General features: G+C 40.2%; 1 protein-coding gene across 5 annotated transcripts in view; it reads left to right on the top strand.

Moving 5' to 3' along the window:
* septin7a (septin 7a) overlaps positions 1-21,361 on the top strand; it is a 214,106-nt gene extending 192,745 nt beyond the window's left edge. For 2 of the 5 annotated variants that reach the window (XM_082186136.1, XM_082186132.1), the window contains exons 4-14: positions 3,815-3,915; positions 4,060-4,194; positions 5,409-5,526; positions 7,149-7,241; positions 8,902-8,998; positions 11,247-11,298; positions 11,940-12,065; positions 12,554-12,574; positions 14,571-14,709; positions 15,141-15,286; positions 20,203-21,361. In XM_082186136.1, the coding sequence (XP_082042262.1) occupies positions 3,815-3,915; positions 4,060-4,194; positions 5,409-5,526; positions 7,149-7,241; positions 8,902-8,998; positions 11,247-11,298; positions 11,940-12,065; positions 12,554-12,574; positions 14,571-14,709; positions 15,141-15,286; positions 20,203-20,239 (1,065 nt within the window). In that variant the 3' untranslated portion in view covers positions 20,240-21,361. The remainder of the gene's footprint in view (positions 1-3,814; positions 3,916-4,059; positions 4,195-5,408; positions 5,527-7,148; positions 7,242-8,901; positions 8,999-11,246; positions 11,299-11,939; positions 12,066-12,553; positions 12,575-14,570; positions 14,710-15,140; positions 15,287-20,202) is intronic. The other 3 variants (XM_082186133.1, XM_082186135.1, XM_082186134.1) reach the window with 3 other exon arrangements.
* The last annotated feature ends 1,694 nt before the right edge of the window (positions 21,362-23,055 follow it).

The following is a 23,055-nucleotide window of genomic DNA, read 5'->3' as shown; positions in this document are numbered from 1 at the left end:
GCCCAATTGACCCAGATTCTCGAGGTGATCGAGCAAAATGGTCCTGTGCTCTATGAGCACCGAGTGAGATTGAGCTAGAATCAGCCAATCGTCCAAGTAGTTCAATACTCGCATGCCCTGTAGTCTGAGGGGTGCGAGCGGCTAGAGACAAGCCGAACGGTAGGACTGAGCACTGATATGCCTGGCCCTCGAAGGCGAATCTCAAACGTCGCCTGTGACGTGACGCTATTTGTATTTGAAAATATGCGTCTTTCAGATCTATTGACACAAACCAATCTCCTCGGCGAATGTGCGTGAGGGTTTTTCTGGTCGTGAGCATTCCGAACTGTTGCTTCGCAAGCACTCTGTTCAGTTGCCTTAGATCTAGTATGGGTCTGAGACCCCCGTCTTTTTTCAGTACCAGGAAGTATCTGCTGTATAGCCCTCCTTCACTCTGAGCTTGAGATAAAGGCTCTATGGCCCCTTTGCTCAACAGTTTCAAAATTTCGGCTCGAAGTAGGTGGTGCTACTTCTGTTTTTACCGTAGCTTCGACGCGCGTCACATAGCGGCGAGGGCGTCGGCGAAACTGTAGCGAATAGCCTCTTTCTATAATGTCTAGCACCCACTTCAAAACCCCCGGGTAGCCTTGCCCATGCATCTGCACGAATGGCTAGGGGCTGAATGCGGAGCGCGCTCTGGTCGCTCAGCGACAGAGGGGCTTCGGTGTGCTGTAACATAAGCGTCGCGCTTCGAGGCAGGGGGCGCGCTGATAACGGCGGGCAGATTGCCCGCGCTCGACTCCTTTGCGGTGGTCAACCGAGAGGGGAGGGCTGGGCGAGTCCCGTAGGACCTGTCATGTCTATGTGTGAATGTGGGCGCGGGATAGCGGGCACATTTACAACACTGAGAGCATTGTTCGCCTGAGCAGAGCGAATGCACGTTGGTTTTGTTTTTACAGAAACCTTGAGATATGTGGAACGTAGTGTTTGTGGGCACTGGGCAGTGGGCACATTTACCACGTTTAATGCGCAATCGACCTGGGTCGATTTCATGTGCGCGAGCCCTGTGTGACGGGCTGTGTTTCTGTGTAGGAATTTCGTCTACATTCGTAACACCATCGGCCGTGGCCGGGACACCAGAAAATACACTCTTATGGGATTTATCTGGGTAGCCGTAAAAGCGGCGTTTGTGTGCAGGCAAGCGGGCTATTTCGCCGACTTGTTTACTGCAGAATACACTGGAACAGTCGCATTTACTGGAACTGAACGAGCGAGAAGTTGCCATAGAAACAGAAAGCGTCAACATGCTGGCGTTTGTTTGCAGGCGTGCGTGTATTACAGCAGGCTTGTTCACTGCAATATTGACATTTCCAGTCGTCTGAACTTCAGAGGCGGAAACCATAGAAACAGAGTTTGGGTGCAGGCGAACGGGTTGTACCACGCGCTCGTTGGCTGCAAAATACACATCTGCAGTCGCCTTTTCAGGGAACTGCCAGAGCGAGAATTGACGGCAAAAAGTGTGTTTTGCCGGTAGACCCGGGATTTGATCGCGGGTCTCTCGCGTGAAAATCTGACGATCTACCACTGGACCACAGAGGAAGACACATAGATATTCAGTAGCGCGAGTATTATCAAAGAGCGTCAACATGCTGGCGTTTGTTTGCAGGCGTGCGTGCAAAACAACAGGCTCGCTCACTGCAATATTGACATTTCCAGTCACCTGAACTTAAGAGGGGAATGAGAAATGTGTCAGGAGTGGAGGTCGGCCCGGCCGCAGCGGGGCTAAAAAACACCCTTTTCTCCTTTCGCCAGTGACGCACGGGAACCATAGAAACGGTGTTTGGGTGCAGGCGAGCGGGTTGTACAGCGCACTCGTTGGCTGCAAAATGCACATCTGCAGTCGCCTTTCAGGGAACTGACAGAGCGAAGCATTGGCGGCATAATATATCTGCCGTTAGACCGGGATTCGAACCCCGGTCCCTCGTGTGAAAAACCTAAGATTCCGCCACTGAGCCACAGGGGGGGAACACAAAGGTGTATAGATGCATGAGCATATAAAAGAGCGTCAACATGTTTTCTTCGGCGTTTGCTTGCAAGCGTGCGTGTTACAACAGGCTCGTTTGCTGCAATATTGATATTTCCAGTCGCCTAATCAGGGAACTGAGTTGTCTTTTCGCCGGTGAGTGACGCGTGAATGGGGCGCAAGGGCAGGGTAGCTTTCTTGTAACGTAAAGAAAAACTAACCCCGATCGTCCGCTTCCAGCCTCCCTTGTGAACGGCGCAGTTTGCGCGGCTCGAACAGAGGGAGAGAGAAAGCTAGCCCCGTGACCGTCCGCTCCTGACATCCCCTGTGAACGGCGCGGTTTGCGCGGCTCGAACAGAGGGAGAGCAGGTATCATCCCCCAAGCAGGCAAGGCAAGCGGGCGCACCGGCGAGCTTTGCGGGTTGGGGGGGGCGGAGGAGCAGTCTCGGAGAAGGATGCCAGGTGAGTCCTCAGAGTCACCAGGCAGTAACTGGCTCGCAGTGAGGGCGGTCGCCGTCAGCGAGCGCGAGCGCGAGAGCTGCGTGATCCTCAGGAAAGGGGCGTCTTGAAAAAGACGCCCGGCTCTTTTAGTGCAATGAGAGTGTGTGTCGCGGCGGCGAGCACACACACATACACAAAACACAGTAGCAGAGAAAGGATATAACGGCGGATAGCGCAGCAGGAAGGCGACTGAAGGCGGCGCGGCCAGCGGCTTCAGAGTGTCGACTCGTCCCGCTGAAAGGCTTTTTCAGACGGCGCGGCTTCTCTCCGGGTCCAGCGATGCGAGAGCTTCGCTGAAGAGATGAAAAATCAGTGAGCTAGCCTCTCGAAGCTATGTTTATAGCCCTAGACCACGCCCATTCTGGCGGGACGTGACGTATTGGGCGCGAAGCGCCCCCATTGGAGCTGACGTCACGAGTGGGCCTTAACGATAGGCTGCTGCAGTTGCCGCAGGGCAGCCAATAGGCGCACAAGCCGTCTCGCCTGTGTCTGCATGCTGCCGCAACGCGTTTTACATTATTTCAAAATTAAGGATAATTTTTTGGCTTCAGTATCTCGCGGAAAAGAGATTTTCCCTAGCGTAAGATTTACGCAGTACGAGAGTACCTCTCGTAAGAGAACTGACCGTATGTGCTCATCACGAGTTTTGGCCCTCATGCTGTTTGCATATCTGCTTCAAATCCGTTCTCTGAAAATAGCTTATTCATGTAGATCTAATTGGGGTTTTCTGCAGTTTCTTATTTTGTGTCAAATATCATTCAGATACAGTGCTATGTTTAAGGACTAAGGACTTGTATTAGCGTCATGATTGTAACTAAAGGTCTGTTTACATCAAGTCAGATTTTTATATCCATTTTAAAACAAAAAATATAACCCCTTATGACTAGTACAAAAACATGTCAAACAGTAAGATTTCAGGTCATGAGTCCAAACCGTTATTCATTCATTCAAGAAAGACACTGAGCTGAACATGTTGGTTTTTGAGTACATTGAGACTATAAACAATTGGAGTGAAAATAAGAGTTATGACAGTATGACAAGCAATTGCTGACTAGGCTATTTTTAAATGAATATAATAAATGCAAAAAAATACTGATTTCACTTGCATAAGTATGTGAATGCAAACTTTTTCCAGAGAACAATGAATATATTTGCATCAGAATTAGCGTGTGTTTTGGTCACATTGGATTTGGTGTGAACAGTCCTTAATTTGTATGATTTTGTGCTTTTTTTATGTGTTTTGCTAATAGTGATTTAATTTATTGTTGCTTTGTGGTCATGTGACTTATGTTGTCATGTTTTTTTTGTCAGGTGGAGCAGTCCAAGGTGCTGATTAAAGAGGGTGGAGTTCAACTACTGCTCACCATCGTGGACACGCCAGGCTTCGGAGATGCCGTTGATAACAGTAACTGGTATGTGTGATTTTGTGTATTTTCTACATCTCGCGTGTTAACAGCTGAGAGTCTCCTCATATTGTCGTTAATAAATGAGGGATGGCTAATTTGTTTATATTACATTTCCATGTTAACTCTCAATGTTGATTATGTGTTCTGTAGCTGGCAGCCTGTCACCGACCACATTGACAGCAAATTTGAGGATTACCTCAACGCGGAGTCACGCGTCAATAGACGCCAGATGCCCGACAGCCGAGTGCACTGCTGTCTGTACTTCATCGCTCCCTCTGGTCATGGGTAGGCACTCCGTTTCAAGCCTTAGACACACACAGATTCTGTATATTCGACTTGTGCTTTTCTTTTGCTATGGGGGGCTTTTAGAAGTGAGCTCTAAAGTGATGCCAAGTACATTAGAATTTATTGCACTGTCAGCGTTTTCAGACTAAGTTGTCGTCAGATGACTTGTACAAGTAAAATCTTGTACTTATCTAGTGGTAAAAAAACACAAAAAACATAACATAACCTGGCCTAAAACTTTCTCTGGCTTAAAGTCATGCTGTGAATGTTTTTGTCTGCACATTCAAGAAGTAAAAAACAACAACTGAAAAGTCAGGAAAACACATGTATATTTAACTGTGTTTGTCAGGCAGGTTACTGTTGGTTCAGTTGATTTGTTTGTTGGTTTGCCTGGTGTTTTGTTTGATGTATTCTTTTTTGTTTTTTGTTTTGTTTGTTTGTTTAGTGTTTTTGTTGTTGTTTGGTGTTTTTTATTTCTGTTTTTGTTTTGGATTGTTTGGTGTTGTTTAGTTTTGTCTGGTTTGAATGTCCTCTTTTGGGTAATTTCACAACCACATAGCAAAGTGCTAAAAACCACCTTAGCACACTTAAAAACTACTCTGAACACCCAAGAAGCCATATAGCAACGACCTTAACCACCAGTCAGAACACCTTAGCGAACCCATAGCAATGTCTTGGCAACCAATCAGATCTCCCCAGTACCTTAGTGGTTGGTTTTGCATGGAAAGGCACCATATGTCGCACACAAGCGTTTCTCAGAGAATGAAATGCCAAAAATCACTAATCCTTCTTTTGAAATCCTACCCCCAGTTCCTCAGAATGTCAGTCTGGAAAAATGTCACAGTGCCCTCTCCTATTGAAACTTTTAATTGAATCAAGAGACCAAAAAACACAATTTCACCTGCTGATGAGAATCCAGCATGTGCATTTGTGTGTGTGTAATGGCTAAAGCTGTGAAAGTTTCATTGGCCTGAGTGGACAAGCACAAATGAATTTCCTGCCATTTATTTATTGCTCTTCTTGCAGCACATGTGGCTTTACTACGAGCCGAGTTACAAGTTCAGCCAAGCTGCCAAACAGCAGTGTAAATGTGATGCCTCACTACTGCACAACAGAGGAGACCTTTGCGGCTGTTTTTGGACTCATTCTCAGTGTTTAGTTTGAAACGTTAAACCCTCATGTTCTTTCTCTCTCTCTCTCTCTTTGTCTGTCAGACTGAAACCACTGGATATTGAGTTCATGAAACGGTTACATGAAAAAGTGAACATCATCCCGCTCATCGCAAAAGCAGACACACTGACTCCAGAGGAGTGCCAACAGTTCAAGAAGCAGGTGAGTGCGCTAATGACAAACACTGTACCAGTACACTAATTGTATAACAAGGCTTCTTGTCCTAAAAACATAACATCATAACTACGTTTTTTTAGAAAAATGTTCCACCCACTCTATGAGTCTTAGACATAATCTGGTTGTAAACCGAGTTTAACGTCTTCGCCGTGTTACTGAATCTTGAATAGGTGCTGGGTTCAGCGCTGCAAAATTAATGTGGAGGTGAATAATTTCAATGAATGTGCTTAATTTCATAATTAGTTTCTTTGTTGTTAAGGTGGAGGCTTTAAATAAGCCCTTTTTGTTTTTCTGCCTCTCCCTGCACAGTATATGGATTGTACTTTCTTGTTTTATTGTATATATTTTATATTTGTGTAATAAAGAAACTAAAACTGAACATTTAATCTTAATGAATTGTTCAATATTAAACAATAGATGAAATGTAATTTAATTTTTTTTAGATTTTCAGCTGGCTCAGAACGGTTTGTTTTAATTCTGCGGTGCAGGTCACTAAATACGTGCATTTGGAAATGCAAGGCGCCCCAGGTTCACTTTTTAACATTCATATTCCAAAAATCCCAAAAATAATTCCAAACATTTCTAACCACTACAAGTTATTTTACAAATGTGACATCGGAACATATTGAGGAACATAATACAAAAATGTTGTCAACTACAAACAGAAACACAAGGATTTTCCTTCAGTTATCCGCCAAAACTCGAAGGTTTAATGAGATCACCTAAGAATTCTGTGTTAAAGTGAAGCATTACTGCAGAAGTATGTTACTGTTAAGTATAGCAAGTATATCATCAGTATAATTCATTGGTATATTACAAAAAATATTCAGTCTGACTGTCAATAACAGTGTTTTTAAAAAAAGAATACTTATGTACCAGTAATACATATTTAATAAAGAATACGCATACAATATTGGATAAAAAAAGAAACCTTTTTAATTGGATGGAACAAATGTGATACTTTTTAGTAGTGAATGAAGAAATATTTTTCTTGACTCTCTGCCATCTTTTTCATTGAGCCAAAACAATGGGTCTCATTCACTAACCGTGCGTACAAACATTTTCTGAAACATATCATAATTCATCTATAACTTTTGTAACTCATACACAAAATATATATATATATACCCATGTGTACATACATGTACATTGAAATGTAATTATTTTTAAAAAAGCAAAGAAAATCTTTGTAGTTTTCATTATATAATCTCTTTTGCATGTGCATGAACAAACATTCAGCCTCTGTTCAGATTGGTATTGACTGACCTCACTGATGAACAGCCCTACATAGAGATGCAGGAGTTATGTCAGATCACAGCATCATGAAAGCATTCCCAGTGTCTCAAATGATGCATGTGGGACAGTTTAACATCTGCAAAACATCTGAAGTGACTGGTGTTGCTGTCACAGCGGCGGCAGTGAGAACGCATCATAACACGAGCGATAAATCTGTCTACACATGGTTTTTCCTGACTCCTTTGAGAGTAAATGCAATCTCAAACCAGTGACAGTGAGCCTTCAGAGCCTGCTGGGAGATTCCAAGTCTTTCCAAGTCTACTTGTCAGCACCAATTTTATTCTTTATTTTTCATCCTGTCCTTTTTCCAGATAATGAGAGAGATCCAGGAACATAAGATCAAAATCTACGAGTTTCCAGAGACTGATGATGAGGAGGAGAGCAAGCTAGTGAAGAAGATTAAGGTTTGTGTGTTCACGATTGCTGATGAATGGTTCTTTTCCGCTATGACACTGAAATTGGCTAAATAGTGGGTTGTTTGAATAATTAGATACTGTTAAGGCCCTGATATACTTAAAGGTGCTCTAAGTGATGCCGGGAGTGTTGACATTCGAATTGTTGTCAAACAAAACGGAGGCTAGCTAGACCCTCCCTCCTCCTCATCCCGTCTCCTCCCTCCTCCCCTCCCTTCCGGCATAAAGGAAAGTCAAAGTAGTCACTAAAAACAAAGTTAAGTTTTACTGATACTTCATTCAATGTGTAATGTCACCAAGTTAGATAAATGCTTTTATATATTGCAGAACAGAATGCAGAAAAAGAGAAACATTGTCTTAAAATCGTTTCGCCACCTGAGGTTATAACTAATACTATAGCTCCCATACAAGGACGCAATAATAGCAAGATAACGTTAGCTTCGCGTTTCCCAGTGAGCATAAACAACGGCGGCGGCGTAAACAAATTTAGTCAAAGTTGTCAATAGCCTATAAATGAACATTCAAATCCATAACAAACAGTGGGTGAAAACAATCATTCACACAAATTGTCGCCCTACTGTGAATTTGCTTGATCATTTACAATAGAGATTGATCGCTAGCTGCTAGAAACATATATGTTGTATTCACCAAAGCTAACGCTGACTGCATAGTTCTAGCTAACTACATCCTTGTGTTGGTTTGGCGAACATGAACGTCAATTTAGAAAGAAAAATGGATTTACCTGTTCTGCAAAAACAGAGCAACTGAATGTCGGATTGGAAGCCCTTCTGCCGGCGGAGTTCTCGCCACATTTCGAGGGTTTTTCCGATGTAAATTCGGGACTTTGCGCGTTCCTTATCCTTGTCCCTCTTCTTTGCAATCTGTTCATCGGAACGTCGTCTCTTTAGTCGTGTGTTGGCCATAATTCAAACTTCCCTCTTCATGCTTCTCTCTCGTCTCTCCTCCACACCCCCTTCATGTGCACGTGCACTAACCCCCAAACCACACCCCTCAAATACTTCTTGTCGGTGATTGGCTGGAGCACTGTTTGTTGTGTTTCGTGGTGCGGGTGAGCCCAGTTTGTTTTGGTTGCCGTTTGTGGAGCCTGTGGTGTCTAGAGAGACCGCGTTTTTTTACAGTGTGTTCAGGGGACAGGCAGCTAGCGGATAGTGAGGAGATGTTTGCTGTATGTGACAAAAAATGTTTTGGCCTAAAAAACGCGTGACATCACTTAGAGCACCTTTAAAAAAATAAAATAATAAGAATCAATGTGTGATGTAATTTCAAACTAAATCTGGCCGAAACGAAGATGTCTTGGAGTTTGTTTTAGTGGTTTGAAATAGCTTGCTAGCACGAGTAAAAGCATGAATTGTGTAGTCTTTTTATTTTATCAGTTAAATTTCAATATACTTTGTTTTATACAGTTTAGTTAACGATAATAACCCTGCTCAGATTGCACTTACTACTCAAATATTGGTTCCCTAATTCAGCCCATCAGGGAAATAGGTCAAACAGAGACACACACTCACTCTCTCACTCACACACACATACCCATTAAGAGTCGATATCAGCCACCTGACGTTCCCAGTCTCTCTCTCTCTCTCTAAACATGTCTGTATGTTACATGTTTGTGTGTTTTTGTGTCCCTCAGGACCGTCTGCCCCTGGCTGTGGTCGGTAGTAACACCATCATCGAGGTCAATGGAAAGCGTGTACGAGGGAGGCAGTACCCCTGGGGCGTGGCAGAAGGTAGGGGGTGAAAGGTCACCTCCCTGTGTGTGTGTTTGTAGGGTAGGACAGACCCTGAGGGTGTTGATCTACTCTAGTACACTGCAGATCTTTCCCATAACACAGTGATGCTGAGTATGAGAGATGTGTGTATGAGCTAAATGTAGTTGTTTGGGTTCATTAGTGTTGTTTGCTAAGGCTATTGTTGCCGTCATTAGTGTTGTTTGCTAAGGCTATTGTTGCCGTTCCGTACCGTTTGTGCTATGGACAGTAATGTACCTCTTATTGTGCAGTTTGAATATGATAAAGCAGTCCATTTGACCATTGACAGCCCAGAAAGCTATAACTTGTGACACATTCACCAGACGATGTCTATCCTCCAATGAATTAAGCATTTTGGATGGACTCTGCCAGTGACAAATATAAATCATTTCTTGTCATAAGAGCATTAAAGTAACGTAATTATCAATGAAGACCAGCAATAATGATTTTCTTTTTGATGACATCATAATGGCATTATATACACATCATAGTCAGATGGCGTTGATGTTAAACTTCGCTTAGGTTTCTTTTTTTTAAGATTATTGGGTCATAATTTTATTTCTAATTCAATTCTGGGTTTTCCAAACTGGACTGGAACTTTAATAATGAATTACCTTAATTAATTAAATCATAAAAATGTAATATCTAAATGAAGAATTTTAAAATAAAAAAATCTAAATAAGTAAAATGAACCACAAAAAAAGATTACATTTTATTTGATGTCATTTAATGGTCACATGACATGCAGGTAAACAGAGAATGCATTGTTAAATTATTGAAATTATTACTAAATATTAATATAATATAAACAAATATAGTTTAGAGATTTTTATTATTATTTGTATACTATTGTAGTTTTTATTGACGTTTTGAATTAGCTTTTAGATTTTCATTTACATTTTTAGTAATTTGATGTGCTTTTGTTAATTTTATTAGTTTTGTTTATTTCAGCTAGTAATTTTAGTACTTTAACAAACTTGACAAGGCAACATTTCAAAACATTTTAGTTCAGTTAACATACACTGTATAACAATAGTATAACTACACTGGTGCTAGTTAATTAAATAAAGTCCTCTTACAGAAATGAAAGCATAAACAAGTGACATTTAAAAATGTAAGACATAATGAAGTGTTTGTCTTCATAGTGTGTTTAGGGTCATGAGATCAACACTCTAGGCTATGCAGTGGGTTGGGCAGTAAAGTGAAAGCCTGCTGATCTGTAAACAGGAAGTGTGTCTTTTGAAGTTTCATTGAGAGCTCCTGAAGGGCCTGTGACGTGTTACGCCGCAAACATAGTATGAAATATGAGCATGAATGAAGCTTTGTAGATGAAGTTCCAGTGATGTTTCAGAGCTCATGCATTTCAAGCATAAGATCGTATGCTGATTTGACTTTTGTCTCGTCTGTTCGCTCACCAAAGCGGTTTGGCTGGAGCTGATGCGAGAGCGGACTTCCTCTTCTTTTTTAAACCTTCAACCTCTGATAACACCAGAGTTGTCAGGCCAAATCCTCTCAAGCGACCCGTACAGCGAGCAGGGTTATTGTGTCTGAGCTCAGAGTTTGTCAGCTCTAGACAGTGTGAGCAGGAAGGCCATGGGTTTGATTACTGTATTTGAAACCAAGGGTTATCTGTTTTAAGAGGGTGAGTTTTGAATGCCTGAGATACTTTCAGCAGCATGTAAGCACACAGATGGCATGTGGTTGGGAAGGAAGGAGAGGTCTGCTTCATTCATTCGATAAGTGACGCACACGCAGCAGGAGACACAAGTCAGTGCCAGATCGGATGCCACCTGCTGGTCAGTTTATATATTACAGTAGCACAGGAATGATGTGCCTATGAGTGTCAGAACTTATCAAAGGATTTTGTTTGTTTACTTGTTGTGGTTGTTTAAATGAGTAGGTTATTTTTGTTTTAAGTTTACTTTGGTATGTTTATTGTTTTTATGGTTGTGTTTTTTGTCCTGTGATTTTTTTTATTTCATTTTTGGTTTATCTGTTTGTTTTATTTGTCTTTAAAGCATGTAAAAACATGCATTTTTCCTTTCATCTGTGTATAACTTTTTTTAGAGAGTGATGATATTGTGCAATAAACTGGGTGTTTTTTTTTTGTTTTTGTTTTTTTGTGCAAACCTTTGCTTTATATATTTCACATTGGAAAGTGGTTGGTATTGTAGTATAATGTTGTGAATGTTTCTTTATTGACTTTTAATACTTTTTTTGTTTTTAGTGGAGAATGGGGAGCACTGTGACTTCACAATCCTACGAAACATGCTCATCAGGTATATAATAAATCTACACCAGCACTAATACCTGATGATGGAGGTGGAATTCTTATAATTTCTCCAAACTGTCTTTTCAAAAACATTATCGTCCATATTAGAGTGATTCATCTGTTGCCTTCTGTAATACACTAGTGTTCAAAAGTTTGGGGTCTGTAAGATTTAAATATTTTTTTAAAGAAGTATCTTATGATCACAAAGGAGCATTTATTTGATCAAAACTACAGTAAAAACAGTAATATTGTGAAATATAATTACAATTTAAAAATAACTTTTATTTCCTATTTGAGCATATTTTAAAAAGTAATTCATTCCTATAATATCAAAGCTGAATTTTCATTAGAAATCATTCTAATACGTGGTTTATATATGTTATTATCTTATTAATATCAATGTTGAAACCACTTGTGCTGCTTAATATTTTTGTGGAAACCATAATAAAAAAAATTCAGGATTCTTTGATGAACAGAAAGTTCATAAGAACAACATTAAATGTATAATGCATTTTAATGCATCCTTGCTAAATAAAAGTATTATATAAATAAAATCGTACCTAAAACTATTGAACCGTAGAGTATATGTATGAGCTGAACATGCTGAGTTATGAATCTGTTATTTATTTGTTTTCTCCTCAATCACAGAACTCACATGCAGGATCTGAAGGACGTGACCAACAATGTCCATTATGAGAACTATCGCAGTAGGAAGCTGGCTGCTGTTACTTACAACGGCGTAGACAACAACAAGAACAAAGGCCAACTCACAAAGTGAGTGTTTTTCACTAATACAAGCTCGAGAGCCTATTTTAAGCCATTCTTTTAGTGTACATCAACATCAGCAGCACTGTTTTCTGAGGTCAGTTTACTGTACATGAAGCAGTTCACCATGGTGTCATGTCTGTGGTTGTAAAATGGCGGTAAAGGATCAGAGTGTTAATCTGGACCCCCAGAGCTAGACTGACACATGCTAATAGTGCGGTAGTCAGTGCTGTGACACTGATTATCAACACATCCAGGCTTCCTAACAGCCACAGCTGTTCACCCTCAACACAAGCCTGTCACTAACCCTCAAATACAGTCCAAACGCTCGCTAACCGGCCATTCACATCCACCCTCACGCGTATACAGCTCTGTCTATACTAAGAGCCCCCATCTTAACCAAAGCATAAGAGTGGCTAAAAGCTGCTAACATTGTTTTTCTAACTCATGATGCACTGTGAGCATGCTAAGTGTGTGTGTGTGTGTTTTTATTTTAGATCTGACTCAGTTGAAGGCATGTAAGTGTCACGCACAAGTTCACATTTGTCTCGTCCTCTCCTCTGCTCTCGGTTTTCCTCCTTTCTCCTTGTTTGTTCACATTCGGAGTCGGGCATCCTGCTCAATGTTCCTTTCTGTCGTCAGTCCCAGCTTTGTGTTAGGAACCTGTAGTGTGGTACCTTTTATGTCCTCCTTTATTTAGCCATTTAAGGAGGTTTATCCTGCTTTCCATTAGCTTGGCAGTCTTGAAGTTAGTATAAGAAGCTGGGCAACTCAGGACATGTTCATGGTAAACTGATTTGGATGCTGCCTGACAGGAGTTAAAGCCTGTACATACAAATTTGTGCATGTAAAAACGTATTTTTTATTTTATTTTAGCACACTGTTTAGAAAAAAAATAGTTTGGAAAAGTACAGAATTTGATTTGAGTAATTTCCAGGTCTGGATAAGTATGTAAAAAAAAGAAGAAAAGGCTACTGCCCCCTTTTCAGTTTTCTAAAATATATAATTAAGAATTTCTAAATACATTTATTATACAAGCAGAGTGATTTCATGGTAAAAGTTTAGTGATCATTTAGTGATTGTCAAACATGAAGGAATTAATTCAAGGCACACATTTTCATTATGCAAAACAGTTTTTACCATAAATTAGAATTAAACTCTTTTGAACTTCATTCAGACTGTACTTTGCTGTTTGGTGACTGTGCCACATCAAACCATATTTACATTTTCAAACTGATGTATCAGAGGTGAATATAAATATATATATATATATATATATGTGTGTGTGTGTATATGTTAAAAAGTATTTAGGTTTCTACTCATCATACAGTTGTCAACATTTGAAGTGGATCAAAAAAGTTCATCAAAGTTGTCCTAAGACGGGGGCAGTCATGGCCTAGTGGTTGGGGAGTTGAACTGGTAACCCAAAGGTTGCTGGTTCGATTCCAGAACCGGTGGGAAATGACTGAGGTGCCCTTGAGCAAGGCACCTAACCCCCAATCGCTCCCCGGGCGCCACACAAAGGCTGCCCAGTGCTCTGGGTGTGTGTATCCACGTTTGCAGTGTGTGTGTGTGTGTGTGTGTGTGTGTTAACTACTCACTACTCTGCTCCTAATATGTGTGCATTAACTTGGATGGGTTAAATGCAGAGGTCAAATTCCAAGTATGGGTTACCATACTTGGCCGTCACGTGTCACTTTCACTTCACTTTCACAAGAACGGTTATTGTGCAAAATTCATGTATAACTTTGATGAAAGGTTTTGATCCACTTCAAGTGTTGACTACTGTGTAAGTACATGCTATCACTTTAAGAAAACCAATGGAAAAGAAACAGTAATAAAATATTTTCTGATGACTGTACTATATACCAAATATAATGCTGAAAATAATGGTTTAAGAACCATTTATGTCAAATATGGTCTGAAAAATTTACAGAGATGTTTGGACATTTGAGTCTAAAAAAGTATGCAATTTTGAAATGGAAAATTGGAACCCTGTTTTATGAATGTGTCTAACTTTTTTCCACCATATAATAATAATAATGTGCATCAAACTCAGTGTGAATTTATTAATTATTTTGCAAACTTTTGCTCCATTTATTCACATTAGACTTGGTATGTACAGGCTTTCAGTCCTCCGTAATTCAGCTTCGGATTATCTGTATATAATCTTGACTAGTTATTTGTATGTAATTTTGCAGCCCATGTTAATTGGCTGGTTAATTTGCTCATATTGGTTGATAAGTGACTTTGTTGGCTCCCTGCGCTATCTGAGCGGTGTTGATTTTGCAGCCTCACACTAACACAGGCTCCGCGATTCAGCCTACTAACTCACATTCCTCACAACTGCACTGCACTGGGTCCTAAAACTTCTCCCTCCAGGGTCCTCTCTTCCACTACTGCTCCTTTGTTTGTAATACTCAAAAATTTTTGATTAAACGGTCTAACGAATGTGCATTTGTGCATCTGCCCGTGCGTTGCTTTTGTGTGCGTGTGTGTGTGTGTGGGTGTAAGTAGGAGCCCCCTGGCACAGATGGAGGAGGAGAGGAGAGATCATGTGACAAAGATGAAGAAGATGGAAATGGAGATGGAGCAGGTGTTTGAGATGAAGGTCAAGGAGAAGATCCAGAAACTCAGAGACTCTGAGGCAGAGGTACCATCTCATGTGCACACAGCCAACAAAACCAATCCTGTGTTTGTCTCCTTAAGATGAGCTCAAGTGTATTTGTGCTTAAACATGTTGTTACTGCAGTATATTGCAGTATATGTTGTTACTATATATATTGTGCACAGTATGCAGATTTTTTTGGATGAGATACTGGGTGTACTACATTATCCCTCAATGTAATAGATTTTAACTTTACATTTCCTGTATGATGAATGAATGAAATCAAAGACCATTTTAGCATTATTTGATCTGACAAAATTTCATTAATATTGCAGAGTTATTGTATTTTCAGAATGATATGGGCTGAATGAGGTCATATGACAACAATGTACTGTAGCATATCGCTGTTTGAAATAGTTTATATACATCATGAATGATTCTTAGTAAATCTGTTTTGTTTTGTTTGGTCTATTCAGCTGCAGCGGCGTCATGAACAGATGAAGAAGAACCTGGAGGCCCAGCACAAGGAGCTGGAGGAGAAGAGACGTCAGTTGGAGGAGGAGAAGGTCAATTGGGAGGCCCAACAACGCATGCTGGAGCAGCAGAAACTGGACGCTTCCAGGTACACACACTTTTACAAAACTAGTGAGCTGCATAAGGTAAAAGGACTGCATGCATCCTTCATCTAGATTGCATTGTGTCAAGCTTATTATTATTATTGCTATTAGGTCAAACTTTATTTCATTGTGCTGTTGTTACACGTTACATGTATTTATTATAGTTATAACAGTTAATTATGTATAATTACAAGCAACTAACACTAAACCAAACCTTAACCCTAATATAAGTACATGCTGTTAATGAAAGTGCTCTATTATGCTTTTCAGATATTACTTTAATGTAGTGTGTATTATAGCTGTTTGTGAATGTAAAATGTCTGCAAAGTTTCAAAGATCAAAGTGCACAACAAATGGAGTTATTATGGGCGTTCGGAACAGAGGAACCTTTTCAAAGTTCCTGTAACTAATTGTGGAAGTACCCACTTTTTGGCGTGTTCACACCGCAGGAACTGGGAAGGATTTTAGTTCTAGGAACTCCTTTTGGAGGAACTCATTTTGCTCCTACTTCAGGGTAGGGTCTAAACCAGCACTATAGGAACTACCAGTGGCGTAAGTGTGTGCTGATTGGCCGAACACACGCGAAACACCAGCACCCGCCATTAAAAAAAAAGCTGTGTAAACACACATATAGCCTATAAAGTATCTCATCAAAATTGAGTACACCCCTCACATTTCAGCAACCGTTTTAGTATATCTTCTCAAGGGACAATACTACAGAAATGAAACTTGGATATATTTTAGAGTAGTCAATGTGCTGCTTGTATAGCAGTATAAATTTACTATCCTCTAAAAAAGAACTCGACATACAGCCATTATTGTCAAAATAGCTGGCAACAAAACCAAAATTCCAGTAGTCGGTACCGATACCATTACAATTTTACAGTTCTCTGTACCAATTTCGGTACCACAGCAAAATCTGTTGGAACTATTTTTCTATTTTATTTAACTATTTGAAAAAAATATTAAATTCAATTCAATGACTTTATGACGGAAATCATAAGTAAATAATACATATAAGCATTAAAGGCTACATGCTGTTTAAACGTAAATATTGCTTTTTTTTTAAATCCCATGGAGACGTAGCTAAATCTACTGTACAGTAGCCTAATATAATTATTTCTGTCAATTTCAAGTTAAACCGAACTTTTATTTTGACGGGTTGCCATGAAGACCTTTGAGTTTCTATGTGTGTATGATATGACGATAGTTTTTTCTCAAATTAAACGGTAAAATGCTCATGAAGTGACTCTCAGAGTGGCTCTGGAGATGAATTTCATCATGTCATCATATCGTCAGGCAGCAGAGACTGAAAACAGCGCAAGCGTCACTCGTGCTTCAGTGTGTGTGTGTGTGTGAGGTAAATGAAACCGCGTGTCTGTGCCATGCATTCACACAGAGACAAGCAGAACATGCAGGGTTAATATTTAAATAGTCTTTTTGCAGTTTAATATACACAGACACTATATATATATCGTGGTATATATCGGCCACAGACAGTGCTCCACGTAAAAAAGTTAGTCTGGAGCCCCGCGCTTAGATAAAAACACGGAAGCGACTTAAAGCAGCTGCCTATTAGTTGGTACCGAATATACCCGGCCAGTACCGACTTGGTACCGAAGTACCGGTACTTTGACAACACTAGTACACCCGAAGTAATAACAGCAGTACGTCATTAAACCATACAAAGCCACATGTCCTATTCATCATGTTCATGTTTTTGTCTGCTTGACAGGACCATACAAATTTGTGTATCTTGTATTAGAGCAGTTAAAATTTGATGCTTTGAGTACAATTCTCTCATACTGACCACTGGATGTTCAACATGGCACCTCATGGCGAATAACTATCTAAGGATTTGAGAATTAGAATTGTTGCTCTCCACAAAGATGGCCTAGCCCTAGGCTATAAGAATATTGGCAACAACCTGAAACTGAGTTACAGTACAGGCCAGGGTCATACAGAGGTTTTCCAAGACGGGTTCTACTCGGAACAGGCCTTGCAAGGGTCAATCAAAGAAGTTGAATCCTCGTGCTGTGCGTCAGGTGCAGAAGCTGGCTTCAAAAAAGAGATGCATGAGTGCTGCCAGCATTCCTGTGGTTGCAGAAGCGGAAGGTCAGCTTGTTAGTGCTCAGACCGTACGCCACACACTGCAACAAGTCGGTTTGCATGGCTGTCATCCCAGAAGGAAGCCTCTTCTGAAGCTGGCTCACAAGAAAGCCCGCAAACAGTTAGCTGAAAGCAACCTGTCCAAGAGCATGAATTACTGGAACCATGTCCTGTGGTCTGATGAGACTAAGATAAACTTGTTTGGTTCAGATGGTGTCCAGAATATGTGGCGACGCCCTGGTGAGGAGTACCAAGAACATTGTGTTGCCTACAGTTGCCTACAGTGGTGGTAGCATCATGTTCTGGGGCTGCATGAGTGCTGCTGGTACTGGGGAGCTGCGCTTCATTGAGGGAAACATGGATTCCAAGATGTACTGTGAGATTATGAAGCAGAACATGATGCTTCAGAAACTTGGCCGAACGGCATGATAACGACCCCAAACACACCGCCGACATGACAACTGCCTTGCTGAGGAAGGTGAAGGTGATGGAATGGCCAAGTAGGCATCTCCAGACCTGAACCCTGTTGAGCACCTGTGGGGCGTCCTCAAGCCGAAGGTGGAGAGGCGCCATGTGTCTAACATCCAGCAGCTCTGTGATGTCATTATGGAGGAGTGGAATAGGGTCCCAGCAACAACCTGTGCAGCTCTGGTGAACTCCATGCCTTGGAGGATTAAGGCAGTGCTAGATAACAATGGTGCTCACACAAAATATTGACACTTTGGACACAGTTTTGACATGTTCACTTAGGGTGTACTCACTTTTGTTGCCAGCTATTTTGACAATAATGGCTGTATGTAGAGTTATTTTCAGAGGACAGTAAATTTATACAGCAGCACATTGACTACTCTAAAATATATCCAAGTTTCATTTATATAGTATTGTCCCTTGAGAAGATATACTAAAATGGTTGCTGAAATGTGAGGGGTGTACTCACTTTTGTGAGATACTGTATATTTACTCCAGAAACATACTCTACGAACATGGAAAACAGTGATAGATGGGCCTCTTAAACTTTACGCTAAGGAGAAAATCCAACGCAAGTCTGAGGGGACCAAGCTAAACATGATTATGTATTTCTACTCAGCAAGCGACATTGGACATCAACCACACAGCAAACGCTAATACTTTTTTCATATACTGTCTACACTCTTTGTATTACAGTTCTGTCTAATAACGTATTAGACAGGAGGACTGTTAAACAGATCGTAAACTAATGAAGACGGAGAATGGGAGCTCTGGCATTCTTAGCGCCTTCAAAATAAATGTCCGCCGCGCTGTCAAAATAAAAGTCACAACAAGAAGCGCGGCTTGCGTCACTTCAGAGTTCCTACTGTCGGTGCGAATGCAACCAGGAAAATGGCCCTAGGGAAACATTTAGTTCTCCGGGAACTGCCCTGGTGGCTAAGGTGGAACTAAGTTCCCTACCCTTAGCGAAAGCCCCTATGGAAAACAGCGATAGATGGACCAACGCTGATGTCCAGGCACTTCTCAACCTTTACGCTGTATTTCTGCTCAGCTAGTGACAATAGGCATCAACCACACTGCAAACGCAGATCATAAACTAATGAAGATGAAGAATGAGAGCGCTGTGTACTCAGGCTCTGGCTAAGTCATTCTTCGCACCGTCAAAATTATCCCGCACAACAACCAGAGCAGCAGGACGTAAGTGACACTTGCGTCACTTCCAAATGGCGGGGAACAGAGGTTCTCGGGGGACTGCTCTTTTGGCTAGTTCCTATAACTTAGTTCCTATAACTACCCGATGCGAAAGCCCCTAATGTCTCCCAAAATAAAAAAATAAAAAAATAAAGAACTGCCTGAAACAAGTCATCAGTAATTTCAATCTTACCTACTATACAAACGTCTACTTTGACCCGCCCTCAAACACTGTAGTTGTAGCAGAGGCCTGGAGGAGTTTTGTTTGTTTTCAACATGTTGAGAAGATTCTATTTTCAAATCCACTTATCATGCATTTCCTAAGGATGAGGACTCGAGCTCATATAGACCTTAGTCAGGTTAGACGACGAATTGAATTTAACGCAGATGAAAACGAGGAAATGAGGGGTAGATGTACAGTCTTTACAATGGCACGCGCTGTATAAAGGTCCTGGGACACGTAATTTTTAAAACTCTAAAAAAATTCGGAAAGATATATCATCAGCTGAACATTCAGGATTGTTGTTAAACAACAGTACAATCCATTGAATTCAGTCAATTACAGTCCCTCACAACTCTTGTTTTCATTCCTGTCAAAAATTGAAAATGGCACTACCATTACTGAGGTCTGTTGATACGGTAAAACCAATGACATTGTTACTGTTCGTATTACTGTGGATACAAGCACTGAAGAAGCCTCGGAGGTGAACCTGCGGTAACACTTTATTTTACAGTGTCCTTGTTACATATGTTACATGTACTTACCATAGTATTAACAATAATTTATGCATAATTACATGCAACTAACCCTCAACCAAATCCTAATCCTACCCTAACCCTATAGTAAGTACATGTAGTTGCTTAATATTACTCAGTACTTAAATATATAATTACACTGTAACAATGACACCTTAAAATAAAGTGTAACCCTCAGTGCTTATTTGTGTAATTACACTGTTAACAACAGCACATTCAAACAAAGTGGCTTATTATTATTAAATGCATGTTATATTCAGTTATAAAAAATAAAGTCTAATGAAGTCCATCTAATTAAAAAATATTGTGCAATCCTTGATATTTTAAACTGTTATAAAGTGTGAATGTCAATGTTTATTTTCTCTAATTTCCTTTTTTCTTTCTTTCAATCCTAAAGGACCTTGGAAAAGAACAAAAAGAAAAAGATCTTTTAAACCACTTGGACCATCACCACATTCTAGTTGCCAATTATACCAGCCTGGACCCTCAGTCAGTCTGTCGACCAAAATCATACATTTATATAAAGCCCCATGTTTAGTTTTGTTTAGTTTTTTTTGCGGGGACAGTGTGCCTCTGCACTCCCCGCTGACCTGGAAACATTTCACACAGTCCACACATTCTGCTCTTTTTACGCATCGGTTCATTTGCCAGACCTCACAGAAACTGAGAGCCCAGAGGCGCACTTAATCTATAATAAATAAAAGCATAAAAACTTCTCAGAGATATGCAATATTGTACGAAACGTTGTTTTGACTTTGTAATACGTCAAATTCCCCTCCTGCATCATGTGTTTGTTTAGTGTTTTTAGATCCAGAGGTCACTTCCTCCTCTCCAACCGCATATTGATTGGCCACATCAATAAAACCTAAAGGCTGAATCTTACCTCAGGCATTTCTGTCCTTTAAACAACTTTTTGTGTGGCTTCTTTTCCCTTCCTGAAATGTTAAGCTCTTCCAATATTTGTGTAAATTAAATTATTTAGCCATGGACCTTAGCCATTCATGAAATGTTACTTCGGTTACTATTATTTTGTAATGTTTAATTTGTTTCTCATATAATGTTCCAGTTCACTGTTTGTTTGAAGCGGTAGCAGATTGTCATCTACAGAGCCTTTATGAACGTCACATGATTTGTCTATGGATCCTCCTTTTCTGAAGTGCTGTACGACATTACACAACAACATTATGCAAAAAAAAAAGGAGGATACATCAGACATTATGTGAGTGATTTGTTTATGTCTGTTGGCTACCATCAGGTGTTTGTCATGTAAACTGACCTGGAAGCAGTGAGCTGGCGTTCTTGGCCAGTTGTTTTTTTCCTCTCTCTCTCTCTCTCTCTCTCTCTCTCTCTCTCTCTCTCTCTCTCTCTCTCTCTCTCTCTCTCTCTCTCTCTCTCTCTCTATAGGCACAGAGTTCCACCAGAGCTGGCCTCCCCCAATACCACACTTAGCTTTCAGTCATGTACCTCTGCAGCTCCTTTTTATAATTTTGTTTCTCTTTGTTTTGCTTTTTCATTTTTATTGTACAAAGTCACATAATAAACTTGTGATGATGCCATTTGAATAGTACGACTTGTTTTGTTTTGATGTTCTCTGTGGAGTTTGTAAGCGACAAATAAGATGCATTAACAGTTATAAAACAGTATGTCTAGGAGGTAAAAATACAATGACTGGGCCATTGGTGTCTATTGTAAGTGCATTTCATTTCACACTGAGGAGTCCAATGTATTGTGGTATGATATCTGACAACATGCCACAGATGCTGCTCATTGAGCTCAGTGAATGCATACTGTATTATAAAGCTTGAACATAAAGTGTCTTGTTAAGAAACAGGTTTTACAGGAAGGGGGCAGCAAAGACTGCATGAACTGTAGGTCTGCCTTGGTGTCGAACTCCTATTGCTGTCTTGTGACTGAATTCTTCATTTATACATTCATGATATATATATATATATATGGCGGGTGTTTTTTTTATATGTCTATATTAATATATAACTATATTTACTTAGGGACTGTTCGTTTTTTATTTAAGGGGCCACCGGAGGAGTTTTGAGATCTGTTGTCAAAAAAGACATGACCCTCCCTTCGCCAGCAATACATTTTTCTATGACCCTCCAAAATGATTGTGAAAAAAGGCATGACCCTCCCCGATAATTTATTGATTAGCCTACTTCTGTACTGCGCTTGGCAAAGATGTTCAGATAGCCATTGTTTGTTTGTTTTTTAAAACCATAAACTCTTGCTTTCTCGTCTTACTATGGCTGTAACGACAGACCAAACCTACGATTCGGTTCGTATCACGATTTTTGATTTTAGATTTGAAAAAAATCATGTTTTCGGTGCTGATGCGGTGTGACTCGTTGAACATGTGGGTGGCGCTGCCAACAAAGCATCTAAAAGCTGTCACAAAAAACCGGCAAAAGTAATTATTATGAATATGTCAAATATAGCAAGGAGACATTTTAATTGTTTATTAATAAACACGTGTTTTCTGTGTCGACTGCAAAGATGAAGTTGACGATGCGTCGCGATCTTCTCAGAACGCGCCAGAGAAATGCACATTTCATAAGCAGAAAGCAGTCTGTTTTCCTTCATTTTGAATTGTTCTGTTTAAAAGTAGACATTTCAAGCTTTCTATATATTTCTCAGGTCTGTGAGGCAAGTAGCATACCTTACGCTGAGTTTCGGTTCATTTATGAGACAAGAGTCCAGTTCTCGCCCGCGCCTCCGTGTCATGATTATCTATTTTCTACTATATTTACTTCTTAGGCTATTTAAATCCAGATAAAACATTGATTAAAATTAAGATACAATTAATAAAAAAACGAAATTCACTTTAAAGAAAGGCTTTGTGCTTTCTGTTTGAGGTCTCTGTGAAATTTGTAAAGTCGCTTTCAGAGCAGTCATGTCCGTAATGGAGAACTGTCATGCCCGTAACATTGTTTTTGTTTTTTTTACATAAATGCGACCACGAAAAATAAAATAAAAATAATGTTATGTTCTGTGGAGGCCGATCTTTATTCATCCGGTGGGTATATATCTTTTGGTTTGCACAGTGTAATTTATAGAATTACTAAAAAATAGTTTGCCACCTAAAAGTTAAAGATTTTTTGTGTCACGTCACATGTGTATTTCCCTCATATTAAATATAAAACGCATGTGTAGACTGATATTTTTCTAACGTCTTGACTCTTTTCAGACGTTTCAAAATATTGGTATTAAATGCATTTTCTGAGAATTTATATTTCAAGTA

Source organism: Leuciscus leuciscus, assembly GCF_965113295.1.
Source record: "Leuciscus leuciscus genome assembly, chromosome: 12".
Classification (NCBI taxonomy): domain Eukaryota; kingdom Metazoa; phylum Chordata; class Actinopteri; order Cypriniformes; family Leuciscidae; genus Leuciscus; species Leuciscus leuciscus.
The sequence above is the reverse complement of the archived record's forward strand: the minus strand, read 5'-3'. Positions and strand labels throughout refer to the sequence as shown.